The sequence below is a fragment of the Notamacropus eugenii genome, chromosome 1, assembly GCF_028372415.1.
Source record: "Notamacropus eugenii isolate mMacEug1 chromosome 1, mMacEug1.pri_v2, whole genome shotgun sequence".
NCBI classification, from domain to species: domain Eukaryota; kingdom Metazoa; phylum Chordata; class Mammalia; order Diprotodontia; family Macropodidae; genus Notamacropus; species Notamacropus eugenii.
This window is the reverse complement of record NC_092872.1, coordinates 622691046-622705780: the sequence shown is the minus strand read 5'-3', so window position 1 is coordinate 622705780 and position 14735 is coordinate 622691046. Positions and strand designations below refer to the sequence as shown.

The 14735-nt window shown below is 35.9% G+C and overlaps 1 protein-coding gene across 7 annotated transcripts in view; it reads right to left on the bottom strand.

The window, feature by feature from the left end:
- NSD3 (nuclear receptor binding SET domain protein 3) overlaps positions 1-14735 on the bottom strand; it is a 131720-nt gene that overhangs the window by 7748 nt on the left and 109237 nt on the right. For 3 of the 7 annotated variants that reach the window (XM_072635169.1, XM_072635168.1, XM_072635170.1), the window contains 6 exons: positions 12306-12449; positions 9208-9364; positions 6159-6361; positions 3983-4095; positions 3152-3442; positions 118-234 (listed from right to left, as the gene is read on the bottom strand). In XM_072635169.1, the coding sequence (XP_072491270.1) occupies positions 118-234; positions 3152-3442; positions 3983-4095; positions 6159-6361; positions 9208-9364; positions 12306-12449 (1025 nt within the window). Of the gene's footprint in view, positions 1-117; positions 235-3111; positions 3443-3982; positions 4096-6158; positions 6362-9207; positions 9365-12305; positions 12450-14735 lie in introns of those variants that run through there. The other 4 variants (XM_072635171.1, XM_072635174.1, XM_072635172.1 and 1 more) reach the window with 4 other exon arrangements.

Genomic DNA, 14735 nt, shown 5'->3' with positions numbered 1-14735 from the left:
CAATCACCGATGGCTGCATAACTCAATAGTGTGGGCTCATTCCTATGACTGAATAGCCTCAATGCAGGACTTAATGTTAAGACCCTCTTTGTTTATGAGAAAGAAGACATTTTTTACCTTGGTAACTGTTAACATATAAAAATTAGTTATGCTGTTCTCATGGGCACGTTTGATTCGCAATCTGCATTCTTCTTCATCAATTAACTCACCAACGTATTCATTTACGAATTCACCCTACCCAGAATAAAGAACACAAAAAGTATGTTAAAGTGGTGCTCCTAAAATTGCTGAAAATCAAGAGAGATCCCATAAAGAACCCTGAAATAACGCATTAAAGTGCAATGAACTTTAGTTGTGGAAAGGTGAATGTACTTCAGTCTGGTTATTTTTCAAACATGTCCCAGAAGAGACAGACAATGAGTAGTAGAGAGAATGAAGGACTTAGAGTCAGGAGATATGGGTGTGAAGACAAGTATATTTACGAGGTGCGTAACTGATTATAAGCAAATCACTGAACCTCAGTTACCTTAATTGCAAAATGGGTAAGACAATACTGCCTAGAGGACATGGCTATAAGGATACAAGTGTTATAGAATAATGAGCTGATGTTATTATTAAGTATTCCAAAACTACAGGAGGAGGTAACAAACTGATTCCCTCCTCCATCTCCAAAGAAAACTTCCTTTTTTATAAGACGTTTACCAAATGAAAACAGTAGCACTGCTTTACAAAGACACAACCAGGGAATTAAGTTGTGTATCAACTTCGTAGGCAGGTATTATATGAAATTTTCAGCAAATAAAGCTATGGTTTATTTTAGGGGTAACATGACCTGTTTTATCTCCAAATAAATGAGCCATGTGTATACTAGTTCTTATAATCATATAATCTTTCTTTCCCTTTTATGTTTAAATTTGTATGAAAAAATCTGCCAACCATTCCATTTTTAAAAACAACAAAAACATTAGTTTTCAAGTATTTTCCCATAACCATGATCATACTTTTACCAGCCCTTTCTTAACCCCCAGCATCAGAGTGTTTCTGTAGCCAATGACAGTCTATACCAGTTACTTGAAGTAGTATAATATAGTTCATATTTCCTGGTTTTGGTAAAGTATTAACTTGCTAAAGTCCATTTATTTAAACTGATAAAAACAAAAGAATCTCCAGGATTGATATAAATATTGGCATATTCCACATAACATTTTCCCCAACCACATCCTGCTGTTCTGCTGACTGTTTTTGTCAAATGCTCAGCATCATGAGCAACAGGAGCTAACGCATTTCTATAGTGCTTTAAGGTTTGCAAAGCACTTTACCAATATTATCTCATCTTATCATTCTCTTAGGAGGCAGGTGCTGTCACTATTCTTCTCATTTTACAGATAAGGAAAGTGGGGCAGACAGAGATTAAGAGATTTGCCCAGCATCACACTGCTAGAGTCTGAGGCTGGATTTGAATTTAGATCTTCCTGACTCCAGGTCCAATCTTCTATGCACTGTTACTATCAAACTGCCTCAATGGCCAAGACACAGTAGTTCCCACTGATGAGAGTTGAGAGAATTTAAATTTAGCCAACTGGAAAACAGCTGCTAGGCAGAAAGAATAGTTGTCTTAATCCTTTGGCCCTACGGATTCAGGAGAATTTTCATCCCTGCACAGCACAGGACTATAGATCCAGAGACCCCAATAGACTTTGTTTCCCTTCTCCCTACTCCCACCCACCTCCTGTCTCTTATCTTTCCACTCTCATTTTATTTAACAATGTATCAGTTTACAGTTGGGACTTCCCATTTGTAATGCTGCACTTAATGAAACTATGTATATTGATGCTTTGCTTGATGTTATGTTTTTGCAGAACCGGCTGATAACATTTGGCTAAGAAGGACTCTAGCAGAGATAGAAGTTGTACAGCGGAAAGTTACATTAGGTCTGGAGTCTGAATACCTAGCTTGAAATCCAGGTTCTGCTAATTGATAACTCTGTGACTTTGGTAGATAACTTTATCTCTCTGGGTCTGTGACTCTGCTGAACTAGATGACCTTCTAGCTCTAAGTCTATTAAGCTGCATTATCAGAGAAAGCAATTTACACATAGGTAACAAAGGATATTGAGAATCACATGGACTTAAAATAACAATACCTCTTTCCCCTTCCGAGTTCACATGTGAGCAAAATGGGCCTTCATAATTGTCCATAAATAAAATATATAAATAAAATAAAATCTTGGGCAAACTGTTTAAAGGCCATTTTAAAAACTGCACTTTGGCTACTTTTTAAAACTAATTGTCTTTGATTAGCATCACACAAGTATTAGATGAGTGAATCACTCAAGAACGATCCTGTGTGTTTTCCCCCATCTCTCAACTAGTACAAATAATTTTTTCAATTGACAATTTTCTGTAGTAGTAATGACTGAAAAAATATTCATCACAAGTTGGCTAACTTTCTGGTGATAAGGCTCTTCACATTCTGCTACTCTGGTCTTCAGAGAAAAATACTCTATTTAGTAACACTGCTTTGGGTATTAAGAACTGAATTAAGATTTGTAAAACGAACTACCTTTAATTCCCTTTCCTTTACAAATGGAAAGTACTTCAAGAAAAAAAAAAGACCAGTGCCTTTCTGTGTCATAACTGAAGTATCATTCAACTACCAACCTCTTCTCACCTTTCCTTCTTTGCCATTAAGACTTAAAAAATATACCTGGTTTTTTGATATGGGTACTTTTCCCACCAACATGGATTAAAACTCCTTCACAACTTGGGAGGTGGTCTTAAAGACTTGGTCTGGGCAACCCTGTAGGGTTGAGCCTTCTCTGACTCCAGTCAAATGGGACCTAGTAAGGCAGTCTGTCACCAGATTTGTACTCAAAACCTTTCCACTTTAGTAGAACCTGTCAGAGCTTGCAGTCCATAAACACATTTTCTGAGAAGTCAGGATTACTCCCATGCAGACCTCTTTGTCACTCAACAAGCATTTATTAAGTGCTTATTATGTACCAAGCATGAGGTATGGATCCAGGGGTGCTAAATTTGTAACCTAAGTAGATCTCAAAAACTTTATAAACTCTCAGTTTTTAACTCTGGATAGCAAGTATTCTTGGTTTACCAAGACAGCCCAAGTTCATACAAGTCCCAGTTATATGCACTTTATTCTCCAATGAGGCCACCTTCTTGATGCTCCTCTTGGTCCTCAGGCCCCAGCCTCGTCTCTCTGTCTTGATGACTTCTGCATCAGGATAGAGTCTTTTGGTGAAGCACTGGTTCTGGCACCGCTCTCCAGCTGGGCATACTTGGGGGTGACACTCATACTGCAACATACGGTTCAAGCACTCTGACTCTAGGCCACAGGGATTTTCATCAGCAGGTTTGCAATTACAGCGAGGGATCTCGGACAGGTCGGCCACTTGGATCTGAACCTTCCCTATCACTTTGTTGGCCTGGCAAACAAAACCAGAAAAGAGAATTAATGAGTGGTCAAAGCACTGGAAAAAGGATGATTTTTAGGGCTGGTCTTAGCTCAGCTACTGCCTTGCTTTGTGGTTTTCAGAAAGGCTCTTACTAAATCTTAGGTGCTCACTTATGAATCAAGGGTAACCTGTGTTCCTTCCTAGTTAATGGAATTTTATGAGCATAAACAAAATAATTTATGTGAAAGTGCTTTGGGCTTTTTGGAACCAAGATGCTATATAAAAACAAGATAATGTTTTTACTACGTGAATGCAGGCTAACTGGTGAAGTGAGAAAATTAGGTTTCACATATGATGTGTCACATTCTAGGTATCCCGGAAGGCTTTTATGTTTTCAAAGACTTAAACCTCATTGTGACAGCCCATCAGTGCAGACTGTGGCTCTCATTTGATATTAAAAGGAGCAGAGAGAGTTGCCATTAAAGTGCTTAAAATAAATACGAGACCAAGTGACAACTGGCAGAAGCTGTCACAAGACGAGAGTCCATGTGATCAGTAGGAAACACTCACTTTAATGTGCTTGTAGGGTGGGGGTTTTCTTGAGTTTCTTTCCAGCTCCAAGGCTTCTTTACTTTCTCTTTGTGCTTTAAGCTCTTGGAAACGTTTTGCAGCTTCCTCAAGTGCTATATGATATCAAACAATGAACACAAACAGAAGGTATTAAGTGGGGTTTTGACACTGTCCTTTCACTGGTTGGAGGCTTAATTTTTTTCCACTTTCCTTTTTTTTTCCCTTTAAAGATTAGACTCTAGAAATTTCCAACTCATAAACAAATAGACAAAGGGTACACATACAAATTAGGAATGTGAGTCATGAACTGTGTCTAAAGACTAGATAAAACTAGATGTCCAATCCTTCGGATCAAAGCTGACCTGAATCCTACTTAAGTTAGCATATGATTCTCAGGGAGACCCAGGAAAGCTTGCTACCTTGTCCCACACTGTGTTTTCCTGGAAAGTCAAAGCTTCTTGGAAATTAGAGGGTTGTAAGGGTTAGAGGGAGGAGGCTCCACTGATGGTTACTACCATTCCATTTAGTCTGAAGAGTTTCTTTTGAGGAACAGAACCTGAACCCCTTGGAAAAAACCCTTAGAATATTTACTATTGTCAATAGGGTATGGAGAAATAACTGAAAGCATAGGCTATTGCAGTATGGTATAATGGCATTCAAATGCATTTAAAATTCATGCTTGTGAAGGATTTCTCAACATGTTTCTAGCAAAATGACAAACCTAAAGAGGGAATACAATATTGTAAAAGAAAAAAATTAGTTCTTATTTGGTTGTTTGTGTGTGAGTGTGTGTATATACACATACACATTATATATATGATATCGAGCACTTGAGAGATCTGAAACAAAGTTGGGTTTGGGTTTTTTTTGCCAGCTGATTTCTTCCTTTTTTTCCTTGTGTTGATTAAATCTGTGCAAAATTAATTTAATTACAATTTAATGTAATTAAAACCATCTATTTTATTTTTTGTAACTACATCCACCCCTTTTTGATCGAAGGTTCATTTCTGACCCAGAGCCGTAAAATGTATATTATATGCTTTTCTTCTAGTTTTTCAATGATGTATTTAATATTTATTATATATAATATTCAGGCAATGTATCCACTGTGAATTTATATTTTGAACCTATTATTTAATACCAAAAAACATTCTCCATAATAGAGCAGTAGTGAAATGCAGCAAACAAACAATTCTTAAAGAGGAATTGCAAGGTATTAGCAACCACATGAAAGAGTGTTTCAAAGCACTAATAAGAAAAATGGAAACCAAAACAACCTTGAAGTTTCACCTCACACCTAGCCAAGTGCCAAAGATGACAAAAAAAGAGAATGTCAATTTTAGTGTGTTTTTGGAAAGATAGGCAAACTCACACATTGCTGGTGGAGCTATAAACTGGTACAACCATTCTGGAAAACCATTTGGAATCATGCAAATAAAGCTACTGAAATATTCATAGGCTTTGTTTGAACCAGAGATTCCATTACTAGGTCTATAACCCAAGGAGGTTACTAACAAAAAGAAGAGCTTCAAATGCAACAAAATATTGATAGTGCCATCTTGGTGGTAGCAAAAAAGTTGAAACAAAGTTGATGCCTATGAAATGGAAAATGGCTAAACAAATTGTGGCATAAATGACAAACATGGAAAACAGAGAGGTACAGAAAGACTTACATGACCTGATGCAAAGTGATATAAGCAGTCAGGAAAACACATACAAAACAATGCCAACAATGTACATGGAAAAGAAAAGAAAAAATCTCTCTAAAACAATAAAAAATGAGTCTTGCAAAATGATTAAAAAAAAAAAAAAAGCAACCAGAAACCAAGCATGATCCCAAAAGGAAACACAAGAGGATACCTCCCCCCACAATGTTTTGCATAGGCAGGGACACATAGGGGAGCACTGCATATAATGTCAGATTCTTTTCAATACGTTCATCAGTTTTGTTGTCTTTCTCACTTTAATAATTTTTATTATAAATGATGGCTCTCTAAGAAGGGAGAAGAAAAAAGACACAGGAAAATGTAGGCAATGTAAAAACAAAGATACCAATTTTTAAAATTCTGACATCTAATGAGATTAATGTTATTGTCATGCAAATAAGGGGATGCCGGATAGCACATCAACTCCTGGAGTTCTGGTTTTAAGCCACTGTAAATATTACTCAATTTACCTTTTTTGAAGGTCTTGTTAATACTAGTTTGCCCCTCAGCAAAGCTTTTGTCTCCTTCAACATATGGGAACACTCTGCCTTGGTGCACCCAATAGTAGTCATGAGAACCAAAGAAGAACACAGGAAAGTCCCCCAAGTCATGTTTAAGGCCTTGGATGTTAAGAGGCACGGACCTGGGATTGCAAATCTCTGCTGGCCACCACCTAGAAACAAAATCAATTTTAGATAAAATACATGGGCCATAAGAAGAGAAACCACATAATTATTACTTCAAGCTCGGTGGAAGAAAAAAGGGACAGAGATATGGACTGGACCTGTGATTTCATTAGTATAGGGAACTCCCAGATGAGGAAACTCCCTCTCCCAATGCAGGTCGGCACCTTCTCTGCAACTTAAGAGTCTTAGAGAGTTGCCTAGAGCACTGAGAGGTTAAGTGACTTGCCGAGGGTCACACAGCCAAGTATGTGTCAGAGGCGGGACTTGAACCCAGGTCTTCCTGGCTCCGAGGCCAGCTCTCTATCCACTATGCCACGCTGCCTCTCCTAGGGGGAAAAAAAAGAAAAGTTATATAATTCATAAATTGTGTTTAGGTCCTAAAAGCATAAAAGGCCTTACTGGTCTTTAATCTCTCTTAAACTATGAAATTCTGTAAATGTGAATTGTACAATTTTTTAATAGTAAACAAGGAGAGGACACAGATTGAAAAGTTATTTCTTATATGTTCAGTATTATTTCAATTCTAGATAAAAAGTCAGGTTTTCTAGGCTTTCTCCTAGAAAAACAAACAGTTTAACTGTTTGCTCCCTCATGACACAACTGAACAAGACACATTGATGGATTCATTTTGGTAATAACTTGGTGCCATCAAATGGTGTGGCAAGGCCAATTTCTTCAACAATACCCTTCCTTCCAAGGCATTTTCTGAATCTTCAGTCACTTGAGGACATACATCTTTTGGCCAAATGTGTGATGTTTTGCACTAAACTGTACTTCAGAATCTTATTCAATATTAAGTGGTCTCAATCATGGTTCTTCTTAAATCTCAACAAATTGGAGTCTGGAATAAAATAAAGGCAAAAATGCCTGATGCAATGAAGACTAAGTACTCTAGCAACAATTCAATGAAACCATCTGTGAAGCATTTGATAGCTTCCAGTAATCAGAAAGTCAAGAAATGGATGGAAGGAGCTGAGGAAGTACAACCTCAGGTTCTCTTATCTGGCTACTTACATGAGATCATGAGAATAACCTGCAAACACACAAAGCAGTTTTTTGGGCATTGTCTTCTTTTTTCTTGGCCATGTGTTTAAAAAGTGTTAACCAAGTACCATGGTGAACACTCTATTTAGCTAGTGACAAGGCTGAATTCCTCAATACAAAGTACAGAACCTGTACACACATTCAAGAACTACTTTGGAATTTCTCCCACTAGTTAAAAATTACAGTAAGAATTGGTGCTCAATTTAAGAAAACAATACTTTTTGAAGTCATGATTTATTTTACTCTTGAAGCAGTCTGTGAAATGGATATTCCAGATGTCTCTAAATACTTTGAGGAATTTAACTATTTGCTAGGTTAAAGGAGTCACTAGGGATAGTCAGACTCCCAAGAGGAGTTGGATCACTGATCTCTCAGGATTTGCTACATAACTCTCTTTTTATTCCCTAGGAACCTCTAGATTGGAATAATTTGCTACTCACAATAAACAGCTTCATGTAGTCTAGCTGGGTCACACTAGCAAAAAAAAAAATACATGAAGGGCTAGTTCAGGATGAAGTGTTGAAATTTTTCCAAAACATACAAGAAGAATTTGCCTGGATAGAAAAACACTTTGGCAATGATCCCAACTGGGAGGCACTGCCTTGAGTTTCCTTCAAAAGCTTTTGTTAGTTATTTTTTTTTTATTCTAAGTGCCTTATGACTGATCTCCACTGAACATCACATTTATGAGCTTTATAAAGCTAAGTTAGAAGACGGGTCTGTAATCTAAGCAAATACAAGAGAAGAAATGAGCCTCATTAAAAATGACTATAATTATGTCACAGTTAGTTTGAAAAAAATACATTGGAATTCTGGGTATTCTGCTCTTTCACTTAGTACCTGACTTTAGTAATTTTTTTTAAAAAAGAAAAACAGTTTGTATTGTGTCTCACTTGGTGAAATCTTAGTTATAAAATTTATCTTGATGGTACTGTGCAATGGCCGATCATGTTTAATTCTTTAATAAAATTATAAACATAGGTCTTAATAAAATGATAAACGCAAACATGGCACAGTGGAAACATCCCTCTGGCTGGAGTCAGAGAATATAGGTTTAAATCCTAGACTTGTCATTCAATAATACCTCTGGGATTTTAGGTAAATCATGTCATCCTTTTAGGCTGCAGTTTCTTCATCTGTAAATTGAAATTAATTATGAACTCTAAGATTCCCTTCTAGCTCTAAATCTTAAATCCTATAGAGAGGTGCAATGTGCCATGGGATTTCAATTTATATGCTCTAGTTATTTATCAACTCTGAAAAGCAACTTAAAGTCAGGTTTTGGAGGGAGTCTCGTACAACAGAGGAAACTGTAACTATGTTTCTCTTCCACTTTAGCAAGACTGAAAGATTCTTTTGGAAAGGTATCTGGTCATCAGATTCTAAATATTCTTCTTCAGACACAAAGAATCTCAACCTAATTAGGGTCTCTAGTTGGAATTGATTTAGATTTAAGTACAAAAGTGCTAAGAACACAAACAGACTTTTATAAAGTTTTCTTGACAGATTATGAACTTCCTGACCTGGAAATAGCAGAAATCCCTATTGAGCAACAAAATGAAATTCTCCCCTTTTCTCTTAATTGTCTCTACCCCCAAAACTAGCAATAGAATTTACTTCAAAAAGACAGTTCTCTTAGACCTTAAAAATTAAAATTAAAATGCTGAATAGTACTCATGTTTATCTTGTCTTTAGGAAAAGAATTCTCTGTAACTAATCAATAATCTGGCCAGACTAAAAACCTAAGTCTGAAAAGTCGCAGAATTTCTCTTTGCCCTTATAAACTTGCCTGTAGTTTCCCAACTTGACCCAAACAATCTGCTTGTAATGGAGTTTCTTGCCAGCTTTACAGTCATTACAATTCCAGCAGCCCTCTGGCATCTCTATGCTGAGGCATTCCGGGTGGAAGGAAGCTGGGCACGATTCACAGCACAACAGTTTTCCACCTTGAAACAAACAAACAGCCTTAATAACTGACAAAAGAAAAAAGAATAATGAGGATTTCCTTTTAATTTAATTATATTTGCTTTATGTCAGACAAAGTAAAGAAAGGGATAAAGTCACTGTCATAGTAATGACTTAAAAGAGAAAACGAGCAAGCCTAGGTACTGCAGTTATTCCCCAGAACAGGGAGAGACCGTCTGTCTTTGTCACTAGGATTAGGAAACAAAACCCATCAAAAATGATACATGTCCCATGCAAACTTAGGATTTAATGTGCCTGTTTAGCACCAAATCAAATAGGTGAAAACACAGTCAAATGGTAACAATAAACTATTTAGAGTGAGCAAATTTGAGTAGAAGTTTCTTTTTTGTTGTTTCAACCTTCTTGTAATAAGCCTTATTTTCATACACTAAACCAGCACAATGGGTAACGGAATCCCTTCACAATAAGTTAATGAGTATGAAAAGGTAGCCTCTTGGTTGCTTCATAGCCCTTTCCTGCTTCCATTTTTTAAAACACAAAAAGCAAAAAGGAAATATCTTCCTGAAATTTGTGATGGCAACATTGTTCACTTTTTTGGTTGACAGTGAAGGTCAACCAGTTTTTAGAGTATAGATGTACTGAAAAATAACACGGAGTGAAGTGGTAACAGAAGGAATTGTCTCTCACCTACCGCCAGTCAGAAGACCCCTGTAAGGGCACAAAATTATCTTAGGGTGAAGAACAAACCATGTATTAAATAAAATCTGAAATAAAAATGATGTGCTGTTTTGGTTTGTATATTCTTATATGCCTTCAAAGTGAGAAATGATGGAAAGGTAAATAAATTTCACCCTCAGTGGATGAACAAAACGCACATTGTAACTGCATTTATGACAACATTTATTCAACATTCTTATCCCTTGAGTTGTATTGGGACCTTGAGCAAAAAAATCTAGGCAAGCTATGAAATATTTTTAAAAAATCATTATCATCCAACCTTTTAAATATTCTTGCCCTCCTATAGACTTTTAATCCTTTTAACTGATAATGTAACTTATTATATTTCCTCTGCTAAAAGCTTTATATCCAATTATCTGGTATTTTTTCCCTTTACTTCAAACTTGAACAATTAGCCCATTCTCCAGTTCTGGAGATTGTAAACTGGAGTGTTATCACTAAAGTAGAGAATCCCTCCATGTTTTACACAGAAATAGCAGCATTCAATTCTTTCTTCCTCCTTCCAACAGACATAGCCAGTCAAGACTTGTCTTTGATACTCTGGATGAGAGAATCAAGTTGACTATTTAAAACATTCAATCTTTACTTCAGAGGAAAAACAGACCTAGCATTGAAAATCACCATGGTAAAATGCCAATGCATGAGAAAACCAAACAAAAAGAAAAAATACAAAAAAGACCATCTCTGTGCTAAGCAAGAAAGGTTTCCTTTATGATGTATTAGTAATATACTATCCAACTAAGCAAACACAGGGCTCAAAATAATTTTACTTATGTCAGGATTAGCACTGAGTATTGAAAAAAAGTAAGCAGAAAATGTAATTTTCTAACTTTAGAGAAACATCAACAGGGATACCATTTCCCTAAATGCCTCAGACTATCTAATTTCAGAGGGAGAGGTATCAGTATATTTCTTGTTACAAAATAGGGTGCACATCTATCACCTGGGCTTCACTGAAGGTAAGTAACTTCATAAAACAAGGTACAATTGACTTAGGAAAAAAACCCACCAACAATTCCAATGTAATTCTTCATAGCTCCTAAGGTACTTGCCTCTTCAAAATAGCATTTTGAATGTCATATTTCCTTTTGGTGATACTTTACTTCTTCGTTTTGAAATGGGGCAGGTCAATAGAATTAGAGCAAAAGGTAATTTCTGGGTTTTTTGTTTTGTTTTTAATGGGGGGGGGGGGCTGGCAAGAGCCCCTGATGATAATGGAAATATGCATAGCTAGAAGCAATCTATTTTCCTACTAAATTAATTTGTTTTAGAACTGACAGTTAATTTAGTAGGAAAATAGATAATTTAGTAGGAAAATACTAACTTCCCATAGAAATACCATTACTAAATTTTCTTCCTCTTTCATAAGATGTAGGCTAAATTAAAGAGTAAGACATTCCCTCAGATTAACTCAACTGAAAGAATATAAAAAGACAACTGATTCCAAATTATCCATAATCAATTGTTTATATCGCAGGTAGGCCCTCCCTTTCCTACCCAATCCATTTCTGGGTTGTTATCTCCATGTGATCAGGGAAGGCCAGATTATTTTAATATTAGAGAAGCAGCAAAAACATAAAAAGACTGGATGTGAATTCGGAGTATCTGTATTCTAATTCCAGCTTGGTCACTTACTATCTATATATCCTAGGGCAAGTCATTTGACCTATAAGAGTCTCAGTTTCTTTATAAAATGAAGGGACTAGACTAGATGACCCTTCTAATTCTAAAATCTAAGATCCTAATATCAGCCATAATGAAGAAAACTTCACTATGAGAACTTGTGAATTATCAGTGGGATGGGTTATCTATGTATTAATTAAGTCAGGAGTTGCAACAAATATTTCAAAATGTATTCACCTTCCTTTAACAGAAATGGAAGTTTTCTATGCACAGAAAGGAAAGGTAGTCGCCTCAGAATAACATTCTACCCTAAGCAAACCTCTAGCTTAACAACTTGAACTTACTGGTATGGTAGAGGCAGTGTATCAAAAAACTGACTCTTAGGAAGAAGAACAGGTAGAAATTTGAAATGATGCAATTATTTTAAGCCCTTCAAATAACTTCTGCTAGTCATAGGAATACACACTCACAACAACCAAGGTAAAATTGACCAAAAACAGCAGATGAAGCTTGACAGGCATACATTTTTTTTCCTTTATTTAAAGAAAAAAGATAGAAAAAGCAAAAATAAAAGAAGAGAGAAACTATTTTGGTTATTACCTTTCTCACATTTCTTTTTGGAAGCTGACGAAGAAGGAATCATAGGTAATTTCAACTCAGCACGATTTGATTCATTCAGTAGGTAGTGGGACTTATAGGCATATGAACTGAACATGGGGTCTGAATGATCCTGAACTACCAGCCCTATACGAAACAAACAGAAAGAGATGAGTTGCAATGAAACTACCCATGATTCCAAAAGGAAAAAATAAAATAAACCAATACCTATTATGCAACTATGCTTCAAAGTTTGAAAGAAAAGATAATATGAAGAAAAAGAAAGATCTGACAGAAAAGTTTCTACAGCTACTACTGGGAGTTTGAATGACCTGCTGCTTCTACTTTAAGCAGAAGCCTACATACAAAAAGAGAAAATAAAGACTTTTATATCTAAAAACAGATGACCAATACTTAGTTTTGAAGAGCTGAACTACTTTTAAAAGACACAATGAAACTAGTTACTGTCCTTCAGAATAGCCACATTTCTTAATTTTTATGATTTCATGTAAAATACTACCGTGCCTCATAATGTAAACAAAACAGACCATTTTTAAACCGCCCTTCATTCAAAATTTGAAAATAAGAAATTTTTTAAACAAGAGAACAGGCCCATTTCTCTTCTTAAGATCCAACTATCAAATATCAGCAGAGGAAAAGAACTGAGCCTAATTCTTTTCCAGTATGTCCAAGAAAGAATTCTGTCTACATGCTGGGAAACCTTTAGCCAAAATCTTAACACCTTTTCCTTACTCACCACACTGTTCTCTATTAAAATTGCATATGACTAAGAAATCAAGAACAACTGTTGTAAGCTGAGAGAAATCTATTTCATTATTTCCCATTGTCAACAGTGTATGAGTTCTCTCTTGAATGTGAATCTACTGGCTCAAGGGAAGGCATTTAGGTCCTTAATGTAATCTTCAAATTGGTTATAGGGAATAATTTCTTAGTAGATGACACAACAAATTTTGTAGGCCTTAAAAAAATGAAACAATGGCTAAGTTCACTATCTGTCTATAAAATGTTCTACTTCTAAAGCTATCTAGCCTGTAGTCAGAAAGGATTTCTGCTTACCTTGGCTACCAGATGCTTAACATAGATCTAGGTGATATAACAAAGTCAGTTTCCATTTATTTTACATAGCACTGGTGATTATGATGGACTTTACTGAATGTAGTTTACGGGGGTCCTCTATTTCAAAATTACATTCTAGGGGATTGGATTGTCATCATCTTCATCAGACTTGCATTATGACAGATCAGAGCATTTCACCTGCTCAGATACTTGAAACTGAACTTGAAATAGTCACTAACAATTAATCCTCTGACCCCAAATTATGTAACAAAATGATAATTTTCATGAACTTAAAAAAGCAAAGAACCTAAACCTCCCCATCTGTCCAATATCATGATTAACAGTCATTACTAAAAATATAACATTGAAATTCTGAGCATGGTCTATCTAGCTAGCAAAAGACAGATACTGAAAAACACAATTTGTCTTAGCATATGAAAATATGATTATCTTATCAGCTGAGGCATGATTCTTTGCCAAAAATCAACGGAGAGATGAAGAAATCTCTACATACTGAAGAAGATCCTAAATTCCTGCATATCTTTCCAAAAGTTACATGGAATTCCTTGGAGGTGGGATATGAACAACCAGAGTTCTGGTTTTTGAAATTCCAGACAGTTTAGCAGGATTTTGAATTATAAAAAGAAAACCCACAGAAAGAAAACAAAGCAAAGGAGGCAGTAAAGAATGCTGGAGGAGGAGCTAGTTGACCCAGGCCCTTGTTGGTTCCTCCCTTTTGGGTAACCTTCTGCAAGCCAGGCTAAACTTATCTATTTTCTTATCTATACAAACAAAGGGGTTCATCAGATAATTTTTATGATCTTTCCCAGATCTAAAAAGTCTGTCATTTTTTGTTGTTTCCTAGTGTCAGAATTTAAACACTGCTATTTGGGCAAATGTAAATCCCTTAAAAACGATAACTTTAATGTATAAATGTTGAGAGAAATAGGACGTTTTCATCTCAGAAAACTTCTCATGCTTCACTGTGCTGTCACTACAAATATCCTTTCCCAATCTCCTCAACTCCCAATAGTTAACCTGGTCAGAACAATGGCTGCCAAATAATGGATGGTAAATTAAAGGCTTCTTCCTGCATAATACACAAAATTTAGAAGCTAATGTGTTTAAATAATAAACTAAATTTTTATTCAACATGAATAAAAGTAAAATTTTCAGAATTTACCTATACTTCATAGCTATATTGAGTAACTGAAAAAATAGGTCCACTGACACATAGTATAATGGTACATATTTAAGTTTTCTGACTTTCACTTAGTTTGATATCTCTGCCTTTATTTCCTATCTGTAAAGTGGGGAGCCATCTACCCCATAGAGGGGGTATGAGAAAGAAGTCAA